General features: G+C 49.5%; 9 protein-coding genes across 9 annotated transcripts; 5 read left to right on the forward strand and 4 right to left on the reverse strand.

Moving 5' to 3' along the window:
- Nucleotides 1-271: 271 nt before the first annotated feature.
- On the forward strand, nucleotides 272-676 carry VFPPC_09912 (hypothetical protein; the record flags this gene model as incomplete). The annotated part of the gene is made up of 1 exon (XM_022428682.1): nucleotides 272-676. One exon carries the CDS (start codon nucleotides 272-274, stop codon nucleotides 674-676), a length of 405 nt encoding a protein of 134 aa, XP_022284224.1.
- Nucleotides 677-4,711: 4,035 nt separating this feature from the next.
- Nucleotides 4,712-5,770, forward strand: VFPPC_09233 (phytanoyl-CoA dioxygenase; the record flags this gene model as incomplete). Its single annotated transcript, XM_018287803.1, has 2 exons — nucleotides 4,712-4,926; nucleotides 5,017-5,770. The coding sequence occupies 2 exons, from the start codon at nucleotides 4,712-4,714 to the stop codon at nucleotides 5,768-5,770; spliced, it is 969 nt and encodes a 322-aa protein (XP_018140960.1).
- A 466-nt stretch (nucleotides 5,771-6,236) lies between these two features.
- On the reverse strand, nucleotides 6,237-6,623 carry VFPPC_09232 (hypothetical protein; the record flags this gene model as incomplete). Its single annotated transcript, XM_018287802.1, has 1 exon — nucleotides 6,237-6,623. The coding sequence occupies one exon, from the start codon at nucleotides 6,621-6,623 to the stop codon at nucleotides 6,237-6,239; it is 387 nt and encodes a 128-aa protein (XP_018140959.1).
- Nucleotides 6,624-7,747: 1,124 nt separating this feature from the next.
- VFPPC_09231 (sarcoplasmic/endoplasmic reticulum calcium ATPase 2) lies at nucleotides 7,748-11,063 on the forward strand (the record flags this gene model as incomplete). The annotated part of the gene is made up of 4 exons (XM_018287801.1): nucleotides 7,748-7,865; nucleotides 8,022-8,179; nucleotides 8,270-10,893; nucleotides 10,964-11,063. The coding sequence occupies 4 exons, from the start codon at nucleotides 7,748-7,750 to the stop codon at nucleotides 11,061-11,063; spliced, it is 3,000 nt and encodes a 999-aa protein (XP_018140958.1).
- A 452-nt stretch (nucleotides 11,064-11,515) lies between these two features.
- Nucleotides 11,516-12,311, reverse strand: VFPPC_09230 (proteasome A-type and B-type; the record flags this gene model as incomplete). Its single annotated transcript, XM_018287800.1, has 4 exons — nucleotides 11,516-11,659; nucleotides 11,733-12,184; nucleotides 12,235-12,253; nucleotides 12,309-12,311. 4 exons carry the CDS (start codon nucleotides 12,309-12,311, stop codon nucleotides 11,516-11,518), a joined length of 618 nt encoding a protein of 205 aa, XP_018140957.1.
- Nucleotides 12,312-13,057: 746 nt separating this feature from the next.
- VFPPC_09229 (UBX domain-containing protein) lies at nucleotides 13,058-14,613 on the forward strand (the record flags this gene model as incomplete). Its single annotated transcript, XM_018287799.1, has 2 exons — nucleotides 13,058-13,194; nucleotides 13,251-14,613. The coding sequence occupies 2 exons, from the start codon at nucleotides 13,058-13,060 to the stop codon at nucleotides 14,611-14,613; spliced, it is 1,500 nt and encodes a 499-aa protein (XP_018140956.1).
- Nucleotides 14,614-15,155: 542 nt separating this feature from the next.
- VFPPC_14562 (60S ribosomal protein L36) lies at nucleotides 15,156-15,757 on the reverse strand (the record flags this gene model as incomplete). The annotated part of the gene is made up of 4 exons (XM_018292330.1): nucleotides 15,156-15,233; nucleotides 15,283-15,364; nucleotides 15,471-15,571; nucleotides 15,701-15,757. 4 exons carry the CDS (start codon nucleotides 15,755-15,757, stop codon nucleotides 15,156-15,158), a joined length of 318 nt encoding a protein of 105 aa, XP_018140955.1.
- A 325-nt stretch (nucleotides 15,758-16,082) lies between these two features.
- Nucleotides 16,083-17,138, forward strand: VFPPC_14561 (thymidylate synthase; the record flags this gene model as incomplete). Its single annotated transcript, XM_018292329.1, has 2 exons — nucleotides 16,083-16,201; nucleotides 16,265-17,138. The coding sequence occupies 2 exons, from the start codon at nucleotides 16,083-16,085 to the stop codon at nucleotides 17,136-17,138; spliced, it is 993 nt and encodes a 330-aa protein (XP_018140954.1).
- A 2,258-nt stretch (nucleotides 17,139-19,396) lies between these two features.
- Nucleotides 19,397-20,298, reverse strand: VFPPC_09228 (hypothetical protein; the record flags this gene model as incomplete). Its single annotated transcript, XM_018287798.1, has 4 exons — nucleotides 19,397-19,561; nucleotides 19,628-19,764; nucleotides 19,822-19,956; nucleotides 20,010-20,298. The coding sequence occupies 4 exons, from the start codon at nucleotides 20,296-20,298 to the stop codon at nucleotides 19,397-19,399; spliced, it is 726 nt and encodes a 241-aa protein (XP_018140953.1).
- Nucleotides 20,299-21,735: the final 1,437 nt, after the last annotated feature.

A 21,735-nucleotide genomic window follows, 5' to 3' on the forward strand; every position in this document is an offset into this window, starting at 1 on the left:
CATCACGTATCCCAATTGACTCCCGCTAGCTTCTGCTCTCTGATGTCTTGTTCAATTTCTAAATTATGTCATCATCTATTATGTACCGTTTGCCACACAGCTGTTCTTCCAGGACCCTTAGCCCAATTGTTTATCGACATTGCCAACAACAGCAATGACGGCTGCCGTTTCCCACATCACCCACATCCACATGGTCAATATTGGCCGGATTTAGCTGAAAATTCGCCGGAGCCCATGAGACGATACACCACCTCTCCTCTTGTTAGCCTTTATGTCCATTTCCTGCTGCGGCCAGGAGGAGTTTGCCAAGCACGCGGCAGGTTTCTGCTTGTCTGAATCATCATCTTTACAACTTCCCACTAAACCATTCTTTTCCGCGCTCGAGAGTGTCGTGTCTGGTGCCGGTGGCTGGAAACTGTCTTCCATCGGCATTTTCTGTCTGAATCCGCCAGCTCTCTTGGCCAAGGAGCTTGATATACTCGCCATACTCAGCTTCCTAATAACCGTCGAGGCTGAGCTTCTGACTAAACGCTCGCTTCGAGACCGAACTCCCATCCCTGGAAAGGGTAGAATCTCTCGACTCCATACATCAGCCAGAATGGTCTCCAAACGTGCGCGTTCGCTTCGAGCAGGCGCAAGGAACGATACTCGTGCCTTTGTGGTAAGCAATGAGTGAGATCGACGAATGCCTAACGTTGTGGCAGCATGACCACTGTTCTGGCGAATGCCACTCGTATTTTTTAATATGACCTGATACATAGCTGGCTTTGGGCATACTGTTGTCGCTCTCCTGATCGATAGTCTTCGCGTTCCGGGGTCTAATGGTTCTGTGGTCAGATACTGCAGCTGCGTGTAACTTGGGGATGAATGTTGCAAACCTGATTTAGTGGCAACCATTCCAATGCTTTTGATGTCCAAATCCAAAAATGAAAACCCTGGTGCCGACTTAGTCTTGCATTGTGTGCGTGGCGAAGACAATCGTGCCCTCCACTCCATTTCTTCCTTTGCGTTACAGGCTGTCATAACAATTTCGAATAGCTGATGATGACATTCAAAAACGAGCTTCCATGAGAAAGGGGCCGTATGGCATTGTAGCCCTATTGTTGCGACACTATCAGCTGACTGTAGGCGGCCGAATATAAGGCTGAACATGGTGTACTCACCTCTCCTGTTGTCGGCCTCCTCTATTTTGATTTCATGCACATTTATACAAGCCTTTATGGTATATATGGGATCTGCCTTGCCAGCACATGCCAAACACAGAACATCAGGGTAAAGTAGACTTATTAGATATTGACCATCAACCTCGTTTTGGCTTTGCCAACACACATGTAGCGCTCCACATAGACGAACATGGCCAAACGATCTCACCCGGTCTTTGGAGACTGAATCAAAGCTCTAAGATACGGTTACCATCGTTGTCAAGGAACAAATCTCCATGGCGACTTACCCTGTTCGGAAATACAAGCCGATCTTGTAATAACCAAGAACGGGATAACGTGTTCCTTGCTTGAGGGTCATTTGTGACTTGATTGATTTCTGCAGTTGCTTCTCGAAAGCGAGCCAGTACGCTGCCCGCCGCCATGTGCGCGTTAGGGCAATCCGAGACTGGCGTGTATTTGAGAAGCTCCGCAAATATCAGAGGATACCTGCAGATTCTTTGGATAGGCTTTTGAATTTCAGGTTACCAGTTGATCTTATTGGTTAGGCATTCGAATCTTACCTTCACCAGAAGGTCCTTCATAGTCGAGGCCCGGTTGGTGGTGAGTCCTGTGTAGCCCTTGGAGTAGAGCAGTGCTGACAAGACCTCTATCCCTTTCTGATTCCAATCCCACCCCGGCAAAGTATCATAAACTGAAGCTGCTTCTTGGGCCATCATTTCGTACTTTGCTCCATACTCTTTGTATATGAAGAATCGAGTTATCTGTAGATATTAGACGCAGGAACTAACGTAGCATTGTGTAGCATTTCAACATACCTTTCTGTCAAAGATTTTGGAAATTTCCGCAATTACTTGTGGCTCTGCACATAGTTCCACAATCTCTGTAGGCAATCGACGGCGATTTTGCATTGCAGTGACTGCAGCTTCCGGACCTACCTCAAGGCGATGATGCATTTCTGTGAGGGAATCATGTGACCTGCCCGTTTAATGAATGTCTCACTTTGTGAGCATTGTGTAAATAGCTTCAGCCAGAGTTCCTTTACGGGTTCTCTTTTTCTCCTTGTGAATAATCGCTTCATCCAAGTCGCACTCGACCTTGTTCGTGCACTCGTACCGTTACAATTTCCACCTGACCCAGAGTTAAGCCAGCCGCTTTTCCGCCCATACTTCTGAAACTTCCGAACTCTTTGTATTCTGAATGTGTAACGGCTCGATGAAGATCCCCTAGGATTTCTTCGTGCAGCTGTAAAATGTCGGAGAGATTCTGATTGACCGATTTCCTCAACCCAGGATATGTAGAAGGAAGCGAAACCAGCATGGTAACATATACCTATCATACATGTTAGCACGGCTCCCCCATGAGTAGTATTATTCGTACATTCAACAGCAGCCGGATATCACCAATATAATTTTCTTCAGTGCCTATGAGCTCCTCCAATATTCGACGGCGCTGCAAGGCTCGATCAAGAGCAGCAGAGTCCAACGGTAGAGACCTATCAACACACAGTTCTCCGGAAGTCCTAGGCTCAGCCTTGAATTGGTTGGTATCGTGGTCAGCTGGTGACGCACATCTGGAGATTGCCGTATCGGTTCTCGTCATCGAACTGAACCCGGCCAGGCTGACACTGGCGCTGCGAACAGCGGAAACAAATCTGAATGAAGACCCGCAAGATGATTTTGCACGGATTGGGTAGCACGATGACAATGTGCCGTACCGATCATCTGCCAGCCGAGAAAGATTTGGCAAGTTACGACTTTGTAACATTGGTGGCTGACAGGTATTCTTGCTTCGTTTCTGCATCGACTCCATCCATTTGCGGAAGGGTGATCTAGGACGAGCATCTTGATCGGTATCTAGATCTGGAAAAAGGGAAGTACAATTATCTGAGTCGGGGGACGCTTGAACTGAAAGCTTGTCGGAGGCAGGCTCTGAGACGCAAGCAATGTTTTCGATTCCGTCGCTGATCAGCAGAGACTTAATCTGCCTTCGCCTGTTGTTTAGTCCGTCACATACCTGCCCAGCGTATACACCCAACTGGAGAAGCCTGGAGTTGATAGTCTGTTTCCCCAAAGCTCGAGGGGTGGGATCCGTTGATCGGCAGCCATCACTAGAAGCTCGAGGTGTGTAAAAGGTTGAAACTACAATCGCCATAATGCTCAACAACCAAACTCAACAGAGTCCAAAAAAGGGTGATACAAAATTACTTCCAAGAAGGCCTCCCAAGATCAACGAATGGGTGCTACCAAAAAAACGAATCAAGGGTAGAGAGTATCATGGAATGGCGAGGAGAAATTGACAAGTGATTCAAAACCCCGAGTTATGTTCTTGCCCGCAGCCTGACAGCTGACAACAGCAGAGCTCAACTGTTGCTGAGGAAGGAGCAGTCCACATTAGTCCAACCGACTGGCATTGTACCTCCTGCTTCGATTTCAATACAAATTTATGAGGATCAAACGCTGCAAAAGGAGAAGTAAAATAAGGAAGGCACACGTGCTCTCACTGCTATGCAAAGGAACGCCGGCGATGCCGCACGCTTTGCCAATTCCCCGTCTCTCAAAGAGTCAACCTGTGTCCTCTGTCATACCGAAAACTTCGCCATGCACCCGAAATAGTGGTTCAGTTACTCCTGCATATGATGCCGTGCGATTGACGATGCAGTGGCAGAAGTGAACGACCCTCGTATCCAGCTCCCATGCGCAAGCAGATTTTGAAGCAATCGGGATTCAGACAGCCACGTGTCCCGCCTATCGGTAGCTTCGGCACTAAATGGTAGGCTCGCATCTGTTGCGTACAAACGGCTGGCGATCTAGAAATTGATGCTTTTAGTCAAACATGTCAGGACTCGGAAGCAGGGATGGCGAGAAACCAGGAAACTGCTGTAATTCTCCTCAGCTGTTGCTGGCGACGCTAAAAACGCCATCTTTTCCAGAACGCTCTTTGTTTTCCGAATCGGAAAACGCAGAATGATGTGCATTATAACGACGTGGTTGACGCATGAAATGCTCTGCATGGTGTGGATTGCGAACAGTGGTTGGACATTTCCCATGTCGACGAGCCACAGTATGACACCGTGATACTGTTGCACCGCAGGTGGGAAAACCCACATGGCAACTACTTGATGGTCAATATTTCGTGGGCTAGTTAAAATAAACTTTATGTACTTGGTTCTAAAAGAGACGGGAACCAAGGTGAGTACGTCACTGGAAATGGGTTATTAGGTTGCTGATATCCAAATTCGAGACAGTGACCACTACTAGTTCGAGCAACACGACCCGCTCCAATGGCAATCATTTAAAGTTGCCCAAGCCAATATAAATGCACACCAAAAGTGCGAGACAATCCGCAATGCCGCCGAAGGTTCGGGAGATCGGTTCTTTAAACTCCCGGGGGCGATGGTCGACCTAGGCGGAGTGGCCGTTTTCGGCATCAACCCCTCATCAAGGCCACGCTGTAGAACATTATATGTATGTGTCGTGTTTCTATCAAACGTGTCTATTCGATAGTATAGAACTTGTCTCAATTTAACCGTGTCTTTTTTTTTTTTCGCAATGGCTGCTGCCGCCGTGTCCGTCCCCTTGTCACTTGGCCTTCCCGTGCCAGTTGGGTCCAACAAGGGGAAGGTCGCTCAAGAAAACTTGGCTTGGCTCAGGCCAACTTATAAAGATACTCCTATTGCTGAGATGCGAGATAGACTCAAAGAGGATGGTTACCTGTTTTTGAAGAACTTAATCCCAAGAGAGGACGTGCTTAAAGTTCGATCTGAGTGAGTGTCAATACCTATTCCACTTATACAACAAACCTCCGGAATTTGTTAAAACTGGTGCTATAACAAGATAATTAACCTAGTCCCAAGATACTTCACTCGGTATGCTCCAACTGGAATACTGGAGCCCGGGACCTCAACGGAAGCCGGCATATTCAACTCGACCCAGTCACCGGTAGCCCACGGTGGCATCGGTGCTGGCGAACTCCCTCCCACAGATCTGCAGGTCACAACCATGACGGAGGCGCACAAAGCTCCGGAATATCTTGACTTTGTGGCACACACGGACCTACGGAGTTTTATCAGGAACCTAATGGGGTGGGACAACGAAGTGCTACTCCAGCGGACAATGCTTCGGCACAACGTCCCAGGAGCGCTAAGTACCGCTGTACACTATGACAAGCTATTCCTTCGAGGCGGCGAGGCCTTTTTCCTCACTGCATGGATTCCCATTGGGGATGTGTCACAAAATGGCGGCGGGTTAATGTATCTGGCTGACTCGGCGGGGCTGGGCAGGTCCATCGAGGAGGACTTTACTCGCAGAGCTGCCGAACTGACTCCAGAGGAGAGGATCAGTGCATTCAATGTCAATATGGAGAAGTATGGACAACTGTCTCAGAATGCCGCCGAGTTTGGTGAGAAGCACAAGCATCCGCGGTGGTTGGTGGCCAATTATGAAGCTGGAGATGTTGTGTTTCACGACCCATACATGATTCATACGAGTTCCTTCAATGAGGACGCAGAGGGTAAAATCAGATTAAGTACTGATTTGAGGTTTTATCGGGAAGGAAGCGATTTGGATCAGCGCTGGATGCAGTTTTGGAAACCAGGTGATGGGCTTTGAGGTGCATTGCGTTAGCTGTTTTTATATTCTGTCTTGCTCTTGATATTTCCATAGCCAGTCAATCCTTTGCTTAGACAGTGTGTTTGCAATATGAATATGATTCCTTACCGAAATTCTCCATGGAAGTACTCCGTACTGAGGAAGAGACTGAATGCTCCGGGTCGGGGCAAAGTCGGTATCTGATGTCGCATTGTAAGTGTTATGCTAAGGTGCCATCATTGGTGCGGTTAAATCCGATCACGATGTACCGAATATCTCTTAGTCCGGTAAGCTCATATGCTGGAGATCATGTCAGCGGATATATCCTAGATTATCTCTCTGCATCAGCGGAGCGATCCCTTTTTCCTGCCAAATTATCCAGCGGTGATTTCCTTTGATGGATCAACACAACGATAGCGCATATTTACAACAATATTGATGTGAGGAGATTCCAACGTTTTGAACATCCTGTGAGGCGAAAATTGGTTCACATTGAGCAATATGGTGTGAGATGGAAACTCGGCAAACTACTAAAATGCGAGAGAGAGAAAGAAATGCCCGAAACAAATCGGACATTCAGCAAATAGAATACCAGCAGTTGAAGGCTCGGTCTGCCTTTCGAATCACACATCGGTCGCATGTCTTGCATGGCTTGGTACACAATCATGCCAGTGACTCTCATGAGTGACCGATGTACCGAGACTGTCGTCTGTTGTCGGGCGCTAGGCCAGGAAAGAAAGGACCCTTGTTTCAATCCAACTGTGCTCAAGCTGACGAGTTGAAAACCTGGGGCTGGTATGGAGACCAACGATACTGGACCAGGGAAGCCAACAGGGTCATCACGGCGCCCGTGGCCCATTCGTTTCTTGTACATGTATCATCAATGCCGTAAACTTGCGGGTCCTTGTCGGATCAAATGAGTAGTCAAACAACGAGGTAAAACGGGGTTGGGAGAAGATATTCTCCACGCCTTTGGAGGCAGTGCTGGCCTGGGCGCGCTATGTTGCATATGCTGGCCAATGCGGAGCTCAAGAGGGGACGATGGTTCAATAGTTCAATATCAGACAGTAACTGTGCGATCTCAAAAGATGGACAGACATGGGCAGTGTGCTGAAGAATTCTGGGCAAAAATGAAGCACCAGAAGTTTTAGAGTTGAGTGACAAATCTTATTGTATCAATTACGCATCTCTGAGTCGACAAGAATTCTGCAGGCGAGCCTCATGTAGCCCTCCTTGTCCATAAGGCCGGCTGGTACCTTCATCAACGGACCAACCACAGGCATCTCCGGGGAGTGGCTGCAGCATGTCCCTGCGCCAGGCCCCGGTTTGCCCGTACCGTAGTTTGCAGTTCGCGCTTGCCCTGACGAGTTGAGCACACCGTGTCCAAGTGGCCACCTCTTGCCTTACTCGTGGCGGAGTGTTTGCCGTGCCTGCCTCTCTCAGGTTTACCTTTTGGCTCCCACTGGCCGTGCAAGCCGTGTCAGCAACTGGCAGGCACTCGGTCAACACCTTCCCTGCAGCCCAGACTTTGCCGCCATTTGGCCCACTATGGGGTCGGTACTAGCGCAAAAGCACCTATGAGACGAGTTAGACCCTTTCGCCTTTTCGCCTTTGAGGCTAGTAGCCAGTCCCAGTCGACTAGCACCTCCAAAACGAACACGTAGAACTTTTTCGGGCTCACAGCGCACGACGCAACAGGTTCATCCTCCTGGCCTCGTCCATCGTCTTGTTTGGTTCTCCTTCTCCAGCCTTCTCTACAGGCGCCACGTGGGGCCTTTCGGATCTGACAAATCGGCCATGTCAAAGACGCTGATCTGGCTATTTTGACTTTCTCTTACCCTCTTTCTCTAACCTCTGTGTTCCTGTCCTGCTTTTGTACGTTGTGTAGCCGCATATCCCCCCGGTCTATACTAAGTACTTGTTCGGCTCGTCGTGCATCTCCCGGTTCCTTCGTTTTCGTCGCCGACATTCCGGTGTTCTCGCACCAAGCAAGTCAACATGGAGACTGCCTTTGCCCGTCCCATTGCGACGGTGCTCTCGCACTTCGAGGTCGATGAGCATGACGGTCTTACCAACAGGAAAGTTGACGAACTGCGAATCAAATATGGCCGTAATTGTACGTCTTGTCTCCCATCTATCCACATATCTCCTACGATGGTGTTGCGCGAAATGCTACCGCATCGCGAAGCAACGAAAGCCTTGACACCATACTCTGGAATAACCCCACCATCATCCATCTGTACGGACAGAAATGCTAACAGCAGATGACTAGCCATCCCCGACGAACCTCCTACCCCCATCTGGGAGCTCATCTTGGAGCAATTCAAGGACCAGCTGGTGATAATTCTTCTTGGCTCCGCTGCTGTGTCGTTTGGTCTGGCTTTATTCGAAGACGAAGGCGGCTGGAGTGCATTTGTTGACCCCGCTGTTGTGAGTATGCCCGAGCAGTAATATAACATGCCCACCAGAATGCAGCGTGTATTTCGAATATGGTTGGCTAACAAGTGGTTTCGTGCTCAGATTCTCACTATCCTGATCCTCAATGCCGTCGTCGGAGTCTCTCAAGAGAGCAGCGCCGAGAAGGCGATCGCCGCTCTTCAAGAATATTCCGCCAACGAGTCCAATGTAATTCGCAATGGTGGCCACATCTCTCGAGTCAAGGCTGAAGAGCTGGTGCCGGGTGATATCGTCACAGTGGCTGTTGGAGACCGTATCCCCGCTGATTGCCGTGTGATCGCCATCGAAAGCAACAGTTTCGCTGTAGACCAGGCCATCTTGACTGGAGAGAGTGAAAGTGTTGGCAAAGACGACGAGGCCGTTGTCAAGGATGAGCGTGCCGTCCTGCAGGATCAGGTCAACATGCTCTTTTCCGGAACCACCGTTGTAACTGGACGCGCTAGGGCCGTCGTCGTTCTCACTGGGTCGAACACTGCCATTGGAGATATTCACGAGAGCATTACTGCTCAGATCTCCGAGCCTACGCCGCTCAAGCAAAAGCTCAACGATTTTGGCGACAACCTCGCCAAAGTCATTACCGTTATCTGCATCTTGGTCTGGCTCATCAACATCCCCAACTTCAATGATCCTAGCCACGGGAGCTGGACCAAAGGTGCCATCTACTACCTCAAGATTGCCGTCTCGCTGGGCGTCGCTGCGATTCCCGAGGGTTTGGCCGTTGTTATCACCACCTGCCTCGCCCTCGGTACGCGCAAGATGGCTGCTAAGAACGCCGTTGTGCGCAGCTTGCCCTCAGTCGAGACCCTTGGAAGCTGCAGCGTCATTTGCTCCGACAAGACGGGTACTCTGACCACGAATCAAATGAGCGTCAACAAGATTGTCTTCCTCAATGAGGCCGGCAATGACCTAAGTGAACTCGACGTTGAAGGCACCACATTTGCACCCAAAGGCGCCATTAGCGCCAATGGCAAGCGCAGGGAGAATTTAACCTCGTCATCAGACACTGTTCGCCAGATGACTGAAGTGGCCGCTATCTGCAACGATGCCTATCTCGCTTATGATTCTCGTACCGCCACTTTCTCCAGTGTCGGTGAGCCCACCGAAGGAGCTCTACGTGCTCTCGTTGAGAAGATTGGACCCTGCCCACCTGACGGCACGCATCCCGAAGACTGCCTGCACCACGCCAGCCACGGCTACGAGAAGCAGCTCCCCCGTCTTGCCACCTATGAATTCTCCCGAGACCGTAAGAGTATGTCTGTTCTTGTCCAGAATGGAAAGCAGAAGAAACTTCTTGTCAAGGGCGCTCCCGAATCAATCATCGATCGCTGCTCCCACACCCTCATTGGTGCCAATGGCAAGAAGGTAGCACTCACCAGCAAGCTTTCCGAGCTCCTATTGAAGGAAGTCGTCGACTATGGTAACCGTGGTCTTCGAGTTATTGCTCTAGCTAGCATCGACGATGTCTCCAAGAGTCCCTTGCTGTCCGCCAAGTCCACCGAGGACTATACCCGCCTCGAGCAGAACATGACTTTCCTGGGTCTTGTTGGTATGCTGGATCCTCCCCGAGAGGAGGTGCCTGGATCAATTGTGAAGTGCAAGGAAGCTGGTATCCGCGTTATTGTCATCACCGGAGATAACCGCAACACTGCGGAGAGTATTTGCCGCCAAATTGGTGTCTTTGGTGAACACGAGGACCTCACTGGCAAGAGCTATACTGGGCGTGAATTCGAGAACCTGAGCCCCAGTGAGCAGCTTGAGGCAGCCAAGAGAGCTTCGTTATTCTCCCGTGTTGAGCCTGGCCACAAGTCCAAGCTGGTTGACCTCCTGCAGTCTCTCGGCGAGGTCGTGGCTATGACTGGTGACGGTGTCAATGATGCTCCAGCACTCAAGAAGGCCGATATTGGTGTTGCCATGGGATCCGGTACCGATGTTTCCAAGCTGGCCGCAGACATGGTCCTCGCGGACAGCAACTTTGCCACAATTGAAGTCGCCATTGAGGAAGGTCGCGCCATTTACAACAACACCCAGCAGTTCATTCGTTATCTCATCTCGTCCAACATTGGTGAGGTCGTTTCCATTTTCCTCACTGCTGCTCTGGGCATGCCCGAAGCTTTGATCCCTGTCCAGCTCCTCTGGGTTAACCTGGTCACCGATGGTCTTCCTGCTACCGCTCTGTCCTTCAACCCGTCTGACCACGACATCATGAGGCGCCAGCCCCGAAAGAGGGATGAGCCCCTTATTGGTGGATGGTTGTTCTTGCGTTACCTGATTATCGGAACGTATGTCGGTCTGGCTACCGTTGCTGGATACGCTTGGTGGTTCATGTACAACCCCGAGGGACCTCAGATTTCGTTTAAGCAGCTCTCCCGCTTTCATCATTGCACTGCCGACTTCCCTGAAATCGGCTGTGAGATGTTCTCCAACGACATGGCCAAGGCCGGTTCTACTGTCTCACTGTCCATTCTCGTCGTCATCGAAATGTTCAACGCCATGAACGCCTTGTCATCCAGCGAATCGCTCCTCTCCCTCCCCCTGTGGAAGAACATGATGCTTGTATATGCCATTGCGTTGTCCATGGCTCTGCACTTTGCTCTTCTTTACATCCCCTTCTTGCAGACTTTGTTTGCAATTGTCCCACTGAACGTAACCGAGTGGAAGGCAGTTGTCATCATCAGTGCACCAGTCATGTAAGTACCACATGCCGTATTTTGGCTGTGATAGCAACACCAAGAAACAATTTGCTAATTCGGATTTTAGTCTACTTGATGAGGTTCTGAAGTTGGTTGAGCGCAACTTCTTCATGCAGACGACAACACATGAGCCGGCAAAGGCTATCAAGGGTAAGAAGGAAATATAGACGATAAAATGAAAAGAAGAGCAAAATAAAACAAAACCAAGAAACTATATAGAGACGGAAGTAACGTTTTTGCATGAACGGCTTTAGCTAGACGGTAGACACATGTATGATAGTTTTCCCTCTGTCGCTGGCGGGGATTTGAGTGTACTTCGCGGCGGCCAATGTTTGTCATAGTCAATATACAAAAGGCATTTGAGGTTTAAGAGAAAACGAATCGGTGGCTCGTGCTGACTGAGAAGCACTGTGTGGCTGAATTGGAACACCCAAGTTTAGTTGATGTAATTCTTGTTTATTCCACCTCGACGCCAGCCGAGCATCTAGATATTCGTACAGGGCATTCCTAAACGCGCCTCTAAACTCAACTTCAACTCATCCAACTGCCCGGATTTGTATCATGTCAGGCCCGAAACCATCACATTCCTACCCCAGCTATGTCCCACGCGACAAAATCTTTAGTCTTGTCTACCCTTTAGTAATCTCTTGGTAACCTTGTCCTTCTCAATGATGTACACGTGTGCGCCCCAGCCGGAAAGGGCGTCTCTGTCAACGGCGTTCAATAGAGATTGAGAGATGGTTTCGAAAAGAGCATCAGGGCCCTGCATCAGTTAGCAATGCCAGTCTTCCCGTGCAACATGCCCAACCGCCAGGACCAAAACAAAAGGGACATACCATATCGGGCTCCCACAAACCCTCACACATGCCAAACAACTGCTCCGAAGCGGTGCCCGAAACAATAAAGTCCTTGGCAAAGTCGATACAGCCTATACTATCGAAGCCACAGATGAACGGCTTTCCGGTCTTGGGATCCAGCCCCGCAACGACGGGCGACACGAAGTAAGGACCGAAGCGGCGCTCGTAGAGGGACGACGAGACGAGGTTGGCAAAGGTTCGGGGGGCGATGGCTCGCTCCTCGCGGAGGCGATACATGTTGACCTTGTAGCGGAAGAGGTCGGCGACGGTGCTGACGTCCGTGGCGAGACCGGTCAGGCCGAGGAATACGTCGCCGTATTGGAAGATCTTGGGGAAGTTGTTGGAGACGGTGAGGGCTTGGAGGCCGAGGCGGAGATCGCAGGCTATGGCGACGCAGTCCTTGCCGACCATGGCGACGCAGGCGCCGCCGTCTGAGGGGTGGTTAGTGCTGGCGGTGCGTCGTGGATGGGCTTTTACTAACTGATGGAGAAGGGGGATGACTGAGATGTTGGTTAGTATTGGTGTGTCGTGATGGGGAGGTAGATGTGGACGTACCATGTTGTTTGGTTTGGAGGAACTGCTTGAGGTTGAGCAGCGTCGCTCAGCACGACTACAATGACTCAATCGAGCTCTGTTTTGGAGAGAGCTTTGGCAGAGGACCTGGCGGGGTGGTATGTGTCGATGGGTGCAGGTTGTGGGAGGTTGGAGATGCGTGGTGATGGTGTTGAAGCTCCCTGCACGTCGATGGATGGATGTCGTCGTGGTAGCTCAACTGCACTCAGTCAGTTGCACGCCAGCAAGCACAGAGACAAGGCAACACACTGGCGTGGCAGAGTCGCTGACTGGCTGTGTGGAGACTCTTGGAGCTGAGAGTGGTGGCTGGTGGCTGTCATTGGTCAGAGCTGTGGTTGTCCCTGTGCTCTACCTCATGGGAAGGCTGCCTGCTTCTGGCGGAGGTTGGAGGCTTCGAGAAGCACTGACTTATGTGTCGTCCTGGACTACGCAACCAGATGAGTGAGCAGCCGCTATCATTTGAAGTTTTGGCTTTGTTGTTGAAGACAAGCTTCTGATGCATGATTTGCACAATACCTCTTATTTGTCCCTGTCTTTCACTTGAATTTGCCACTTGCTTATAGGGTGAAGATAGTAGAGGAAGAGCACCTACCCCACCATTCATAGCCATACCATCACTGCCACATCCATCGCTCAGTAAGACCACATATATCAATCAATCTCGGCTCTCTCCTCCTCCTCGAGGTTCCCAGGTTTCTACTTTCATATTTCCTTCTACAACCTCACACAAAATGGCATCTCATGTTGTCGTTATTGCCACCGACTTGCGCCGGGCGACCATCAAAGTCACCCCCGGCACATACCTCTCCGATGTCCTCGACCAAGCTTGCCAGAAGCTCAACCTCTCCAGTGACAAATACCTCGTCAAGTGAAGATTTTCTCCCGCGCAAAGTCAACCCCCCTTCTCGGCTAACCACCCAGCAGGCACAAACAGAAACAAGTCGATCTCTCTGTCCCCTTCCGAACATCTGGCCTTACCGGCGGCGCCAAGCTTGAGCTTGTTCTGCGCTCCAAAACCCCATCCGCAGTGCAAATCGCCCTCCAAATACCCCAACCGGAAGCGAAAGAGATTCCTGGCGGCCGCTTAATCAAGAAATTTCCCTCAGACCTAACGCTATGGAAAGTCATGCGCCAGTTTGAAAGTGGCGAGGCGAACGCAGGCAAGAATATCAACATTACAGCGAGGGGGTATGCGAGCACCACGAGTGGGAGCGGCCAGTTGTATTACGAGACGCCGGTGTTGAATATTATGGGGAGGGAGTTTTCTGGCTTTCAAGAGTTTCAGAAGACGTTGGCGCAACTGGGTCATAATTCGGGGAATGTGTTGATTCGGTTGGGGTATAAGAGGACGGAGAAGACGCTCTTCGAGGCCATGCAGGAGATTAGTATGTATTTTAAAGATGGGGACGAGGAGAAGGAGGCTGAGAAGAAAGCCGACGAAGCGAAGCATGAGCCAGAGAAGGAGGATCAACGACCTGAAGACACGGTTATGACGGATGGGGTCCCAGAAGCAGCGGGGATGCAACAAAACTCAACATCGTCACAAACTCCCGCAGCAGTGCAACTGGCGGAGGAAGAAGCTCCCCAAGAGAGTGCAAATATTTCTTCACCGCTACCACAGGATCCGTATCAGCCCGTCAACGTCTTTCTTGCACCAACAGGGTCTACGCCCGCAGCAGCATTGGTACCAGCTTCGGAAACGGACTTCACTCCTACTGTTGCCCATGCTCAATTACACCAGGCTCGACTCCTGGAAAGCTCCCGGAACAAACGGCTGCTCTCAGACAAGGAACTGGAAGAGAAAGCTGCCGCAGAGGAAGCGCGCATTGCGAGTATCAAGTTCGTCCTCGTCAAGGTCCGATTTCCAGATAACACAAGCAGCGAGTGGCAGGTCAGTCCCAGCGAGACGGGGGCTTTTTTGTACGAAGCCGTACGGCATGTCATGGCAGATGCTTCTCAAAAGTTTCACTTGGTACTCCCTGGTGGCAAGGATATTATCAAAGATAACAGCGGGCCAGGCCATAACCTCGTCAAGGCGTATAAGCTGTCAGGCCGCGTCTTGGTCAACCTGGTGTGGGAAGACAGCGTACCAGCGGCAGTCAGAAAGCAGCCCTTCCTCAAAGCTAATGTAGCGCAGCAAGGTCAGGCTGTCAAGGTACCTGATTTGCCGACGGTGGATGATGAGCCTGTGGCGGGCCCGTCGAAGGGCGAGGTGAAGGAGGAGAAGAAGGAGAAGAGTGACGGGATTAAGAAGATACCAAAGTGGTTGAAGCTGGGGAAGAAATGAGGTTATCATATGATTTGCATTGTCGGCGTTTGTTTTGATGTACTTGATGGATTGGGGTAAGCGTGCTGTTATACATAAATGGGAGGTTTACACTAAAGGCGGAGGAAACAGATGAGACGTTTCCAATATAGTAAGAAGCATGCTACATTGAAGAACGGTCATTGTACATTTCGAGTCCAACAACGAAAATAGAATCTCAAATCACACTCACCGTTTTGGAAGAAAACACGACATTCATCAGATGACCCATGAATCCCATGGACCACGTCTTATCAGTCACAGCCCAATTCTTGAGAAGGTAATTTTGGTATTCAGCAAAAGCAGCAGGCTATCCGTGTCCCAATCCGATCCACAAACAGCCCTTCTCATCCCACCACTTTTGCCCGCCCAATGCATCAGCATCAATATTTCATGACCCCACGCCGGTTTTTACATGCATTTCCCGAAAACAAAATCGTTGGTTCGTTTCATGGCGTAGCCCCCAATTGGAATTTTTTCGCTTTCCAAATAGAACCCTGTCCGTCTATATATTCGGAGGGAATTTAGTGGGCGCGGCGGGACTCGGCAATGACGCGCTGGAGCTCATCGACCTTCTTCTTGGCACGGCCAAAGGTACCGAGCTGCGGAAGGTTAGTATATCGAAGGGCTGAAGGGTAGGAGCCGACGTACTCTCTTCTTGGCGAGCTTACGGGCACGCTTGTCCTTGGAGTTGCGGAGCAATTCGATGACACGGCGCTCGTAGGGGGCGAGACTGAGTATGTTAGCTGTGATATTTTGTGTGGCGAGCAGTAGGCACGAAGACCAGTTGATTCTGACATTTCGCATCGACGATTAACTCGGGATTGAGACAAACTTACCCAGCAACCTCCTTGACGACCTCACGGACGAAAGCAGTGCGCTTGCTCAGGTGGCCCTTGGTACGGGACACACGGGGCTTGACAACACGGGGAGTGGTTTTCTATATCCAGCGAAAAAATAAATCGTCAGTGTCCATCGTCTGCTTCGGCAACAGTGACCACCTCGCGGGGGAGGGGAGAGCGGGAGCAGAGATCCTCCACGAGGTGAGACTGTGACAATATCAACGTACGTGGCCGCGGTTCAGACCGACGGTCAGACCGGTTTTCGCGGGCGCTTCCTTGGCCATCTTTGTCGAATTGGTGATGGGTTGTCGACTTCGGCGTTGGGTGATGTCGAGGGAAGGAAGATCACCAAATTCTCCAGCGGTAAATTTCAGTGGATGGGGCCTCACCTGGCGTGCATGGTGGATTCCAAAAATTTTCGAGTTGTGGGTCACGTGCAAGAGGGTAAGCGATCGGTGTGGCGGAGGGTTGATAATCCGAAATGTAGAAGGGAGGCTCCACTATGCGCGCTTGGCTGCTTTGGGAGAGGGGCAGTTGTTCAAGTCGCGTCGATGGTTTGTGAGCGCGTCGTCGACAATGCAAGTACTTTACACGGGAGGATAAGTTACAATGGCGACTCAACAGAATGGCGTTGCTGCCAACGGAGCTGCTTCCAAGAGACATGAGGAGTACCAGTACCTGGATTTGATTCGTGAGATTCTTGATGAGGGAGAAGAGAGACCTGATCGGTATGTGTAAACGGCCAGCGGTGAGGGCATTCACGAGCATGAACCCCCACTAACATGATGCAGCACAGGAACCGGCACAATCAGCATCTTTGCTCCTCGACCACTCAAATTCTCACTCAACAGGGACGGCACGCCGATTGTTCCCCTCCTCACCACTAAGCGCGTGTTCCTGCGGGCTGTGATTGCCGAGCTACTCTGGTTCATCGAAGGCAACACCTCATCCAAGGCCCTTAGCGACGTGGGCGTCAAAATCTGGGACGGCAACGGCTCCCGCGAGTTCCTCGACAACTTGGGCCTCACGCACCGCGAAGAAGGCGACCTGGGCCCTGTATACGGATTCCAATGGCGTCACTTTGGAGCGGAATACGTCGACGCAAAGACAGGTTACGCAGGACAAGGCGTCGACCAGCTCGCTGATGTCATTGACAAGCTCAAGAACAAACCATATGATCGGAGGATCATCATGAGTGCATGGAACGCCCGTGACTTGCACCTCATGGCCCTCCCGCCGTGTCATGTCTTTGCACAGTTTTACGTCTCGTACCCCAGCCGTGGGAGGCGCAACGGCAAACCCGCGGTGAACGGCACAAATGGCAGCGCGGAAAAGGGCCATCTACACTGCCAGTTGTACCAACGGTCCTGCGACATGGGTCTCGGCGTGCCATTCAACATTGCTAGCTACGCGCTGCTCACACACATGATGGCACATGTGTGCGATTTAGTCCCAGGGAGTTTGACGCATGTCATGGGCGATGCGCACGTCTACGCTGATCATGAAGATGCCCTGAATATACAGCTGGAAAGAGAACCGCGTGACTTCCCTGAGATAGAAATCGCGCGGGAGAAGGGAGGCAGCATTGATGGATGGAAGGTGGAAGATTTCGTGATCAAGGGGTATGATCCGCACAAGACGATCGCCATGAAGATGGCTGTATAGAGGATTGAAGACGGAGTATTTAAACGGAATGGTTTTTTGTTATGTGTGGGGAGTTGCGAGTAAATGAGCGAGCTTCCCCGTTTAGCCTCCGCCGTGCAACGTGGTATAGGAGGCATATCTAACGCAGTTAATGATGAAGGATTGGGACGTACTTTGGTTTGGGCTGGTAGATCAATTCGCTTAGCGCATTGCATATTGTATTGGGATAGATGAAATAGGAAGTTCAACCTTTCACACTTGTCTTGCCGCAACTGCCGAACCAGAGAGCGGCAATATTGTCTCGTCTTGAACGTGCACTAGGTTTAGACGATGATCCCGAAGATTCATGACAGCCTGAATTGCTTTGTTGTTGAGTAACATACATATGTCATCACATGAGGGCATAGCTCGGACTTACTCCGTCTCAGGCACCGGGCAAATCCTCATCCGCCAATCACCAACGGGAAGAATCCCCCGTAGATCTAGGGATTCAAGGTCAAGTTTCTTACTCATCGTCTGATAGTCGGGTTATGCAAACTCTTTATTCCAGCTATGTTACTACATGTCAGTGTGGACCATCTCCGTCCGTCCCGTACTCACCTCGGACAAGCCGGTCAAACCGGTGACCAGATGCTATATTTGAACCAGGGTGCAGCTGGCCCGACGATCTGACGATCTTGTTCGGCTGCAGCAGCGGTGCTTTCAGAACAGCTGCAATGACGGCGAGACGGCACATGTAGGCACGGATTGATCGACATTCGAACAAGTGTCCTTCCTGTTCTGTCGGCTTTGATATCGTATGTTCTTTGCGTGCTGGCAGGCGGGACGTATCAGTGATCGGCGTCAATTGCTGATTGCGAAATGTGGTGCAGACAGCGATCGCAGGTCGTAAATCGTGTCGGCGTCACGCACAGCGCTGGACGATAAAAATACCCAGGCGTCATATTCATGTTCATGTTGATGTTCAGCTTCAGCGTCATGTTCGCATGAAAATATACCAAACATAGTGAGTAATCCAAGGATGCAGCCATGTTATGCACAGAGAGATGGGCGGCATGCCCCCAATCAGATCGGTGGGTGTGGCCGCATGGCATTTAATGGTGTGGGAATTCGGAGAGTCAAGCCCCGGTTGGTGTGGCTGACTTCTATGGTGCACCAGACCTTAGCTCACACCCACATATCGGGCAAAATCAATTAGCCGCAGAAACCCTCGGAGGCTCTTCAATGTTAGGGGCTCTTAGAGGCCGGGCCAAAAAAAATAATACAGGCGGGAATTAAACCTACAATCTAGGCCTAGCCATAGCCCACTCTACTATTGAGCTACTATACCTCAATTTTAACTGCTTAACTACGTTGGGTATTTTTATACTCCTATATATAAGTAGTAATTTTAATCTATATACACCTTTATTAGAAACTAATTTAATATTATATACTATAAATTTAAAGCTAACGTAGATGCATAGCGAGTGAGTCACTCGCACTCTTACCAAAAATATCATTTCTATATCCCTATAAAAACCACCAAAAATAGATAAAAAGCGTCCTAATTCTAATATAGTATTTCTAACTATTATATTAGCCTAATTTTAGATTTTTATTTATTGGGCTAACTAGTTATATAGAAGTTTTGAAAAGTCTAATTTACACTGTGAGAAGTCTAGTTCCTCTATATAATTATATATAACCTTAACCCTAGAACTATAGTAGCTTCTAACTATTTAGTAAATAGTAACATATTAAAATAATAGCTATTTTTACCTATTTTTGGTGGTTTTTACAGGGATATAGAAATAATATTTTTGGTGAGAGTGCGAGTGACTCACTCGCTATGTTGTCTCACTCGCTATGCATCTACGTTAGTTATATATTATATCTCTGTATACCATAATACTACATATGCTGTAATATTACTTGTTCTAATAGTATATAAATATTTTACCTACATACCCTTGCATATGCCGCACCGACAACGAAACGACCATCCTCCCTCTATTCATCCCGGGGATTCATGCTGCTACAGCCAATGCAGTATGCACCCAAGCCTAACCCACGAGTCCGACAGGCGACTTATTCAGGTTGGTATCTCATCATCTATCTACCCTGCCGAGCGCGGATTACGGCGGAGGCTGCGAAAGCCACACGGTATCAGGACCCTCTGCAGGCTCACCATCGGCATCTGAGTGATGTTTGTCGGCCCAGATCATTATGTTATCCAACTTACGGCATTTATGCTGCGTGCTGAAATCAGGATAAAGGCCATACTGTTTAACCCAAAATTATGTAACAATGCCGGCGTCACCATGGCAAATAATGGCCTGCCGTAACATATCAATGCAGTGGTCGACGTGCTTCCGAAGGATGCCCTCGGAATCAGTAAACGCCTCTGGCTTGTTCTCTGCACGATTATAGTAGTCCCGATACGTGAATTGACGAACTAAATTCTGTCGACTGAAAATCAGTTTCTGCACAAGGTGACGACTAGTTAACGCTGCCAGCGGAATACTTACGAGACAGTGCAGCTGGTGGAATACTTCTATTCCAACAAAGTACATGCCGCCAGGTTCTTGGTCTTCTGTGTATTTGACGGCAGAGCGAGATTTTCCAATTCGATCCAGCACATCGCCAGTGACTATTGAATTATTCTCTATCGTTTGGTAATTAGCCCTCTGCTACTAGGCAACAAACACAAAAACGGACATACTATGTGTGAGAAATGTCCAGGCTTCATCCATGTCCTTGTTCGGTGTTCCTTTGTAAATGCTTTTATGATCAAGGGCACCTTGGAACATGACGTGTTCATATTCGATAGCACCAGAACCAGGTTCCAGAAGAGGGGCTACTGACATTAGCTGCCCGGTCTGTCTTTCAAATTTTAGGCGCACTACTTACAATACAGGGACGTCATGATAGCACAGTCTTGCTCAGAACACAAAGTATTTTTATTATATCCGGAGCGTGTAAGTGTCACCAGTGTGGCAACCAGAAGTAGAGTGTTGATAATGGTGAGCCCGAGAAATCCGACGAGTCTCCATGGTCTGGAGGCCGGTCGAGGGTCTAGGAAGCCGTGGAGCAATGTCTCCTCTGCGTGATTATTTGGAAGTGACTCCGAGCTCTTAGACGACCGTGAATCTGAGTACACACGTCCGTACTCGGTGGACTCATCCAATTTGGCACTCATTTCTAAACGACACGAGTTTGGAACGAGGGAGGGCTGCGTCGGAATACAAAGGTAGAGGGAGCAGAGAATGTTTACAAGATCAAGGGATCAATAGAAAGAAGTCCAGTGCTTTGCAAAACGTAAGAGCTTTCACCAGTCTGAATAATTGGTCTTAGCGGCTTGTCCGGAGGTTTCCCTTTGCGGAACACGGGGTGGGAGATTCTGTATCAGCAGAAAATTGCGATTATGAGTAACTTGTGTATACAGCATGACCGTTTGATACAGCGCCGAGGGGTATCAAGGTAATTAGGAGTGAAATCCAACATCTGCTGATATTGAAGCCGATCTGCTCCTCTTCAAGACAATATATGCAAGAACAGCAAAGCTTTCATACGACGTAACCAATCATCCAGGATTTTGTTCCGGCCATGCTGATGATTTTCATGGCAGGCATGTTTCCCCTCCAATGTTATACATTGAAATGGAAGGTAGTTGGTTTTCATTCCGTAACCGCCTGCATTGTATTCATCACGTCCAACATTTGGCACCCTGTGCAGTACACGCCATTGGTTCTTCCGATGATAAGACATGCCGGAAACTCGGAGCGAGTCTCCATTAAGACTTACTCGCATGAAGGCACGTTTGTCAATTTGGTTGCATGTGACAAATGTAAAGGGCAAGATAATTATATCCCCGTCAACTGAAGAGGAGACGCAGAAAAGCTTAAGATGCCTCCCATCTTGCCCTCTAGGCTTGCTACGCTTTCGACCTTCCTCATCAACCTAGCACTCTATACCAGACCAAAATCTCCCACAACATTTTTATATTGTCAATTGAGCAGTTATTACCAATCGAAATGCATTTTGTTAAGATCTCGATCGCCTTTCTTGGCATATTTACCTCGGCCACTACCGCTCTGGCGATCAATGGGAGAGATGGGAAGGTAAAGTACGACAAGTATGAACCTGTCTTAGTAAGGGATGCCAAAGAGAAGTACAACAAATATGAGCCACTTGAGGCTCGGGATGGCAAGCAAAAGTACGCGAAATATGAACCGCTTGTGGCTCGGGATGGCAAGCAAAAGTACGCGAAATATGAGCCACTTGAGGCTCGGGATGGCTGATGCGCTCGGAAACCAAAGAGGCAGGATATAGATTGGAGGTTGGTTGGATTCGAAGCAAAGATACTTTCCACACTGTAGCTCTCTTCATGTTAGTCGGTCATTTACAGTATAGCTAGGGCTTAAGATGGAACAGACAAGGGACAACAAATCTACTCTTTTGATGTCAAGTAAAGAAAGCCAACACGTTTATTAATTCCGGCATGCACATACTGTACTGTACGCGCCATATTTGCACCTTTAGGCAGGCCATAGATGCGCCTTCAAAGGGAATAAATGAAGTAGCCAACAAACGGAGCTCAACCGGTAGTATGACGTCGCAACCCGGCACAGAAACC

This window comes from Pochonia chlamydosporia, chromosome 6, assembly GCF_001653235.2.
Source record: "Pochonia chlamydosporia 170 chromosome 6, whole genome shotgun sequence".
Classification (NCBI taxonomy): Eukaryota; Fungi; Ascomycota; class Sordariomycetes; order Hypocreales; family Clavicipitaceae; genus Pochonia; species Pochonia chlamydosporia.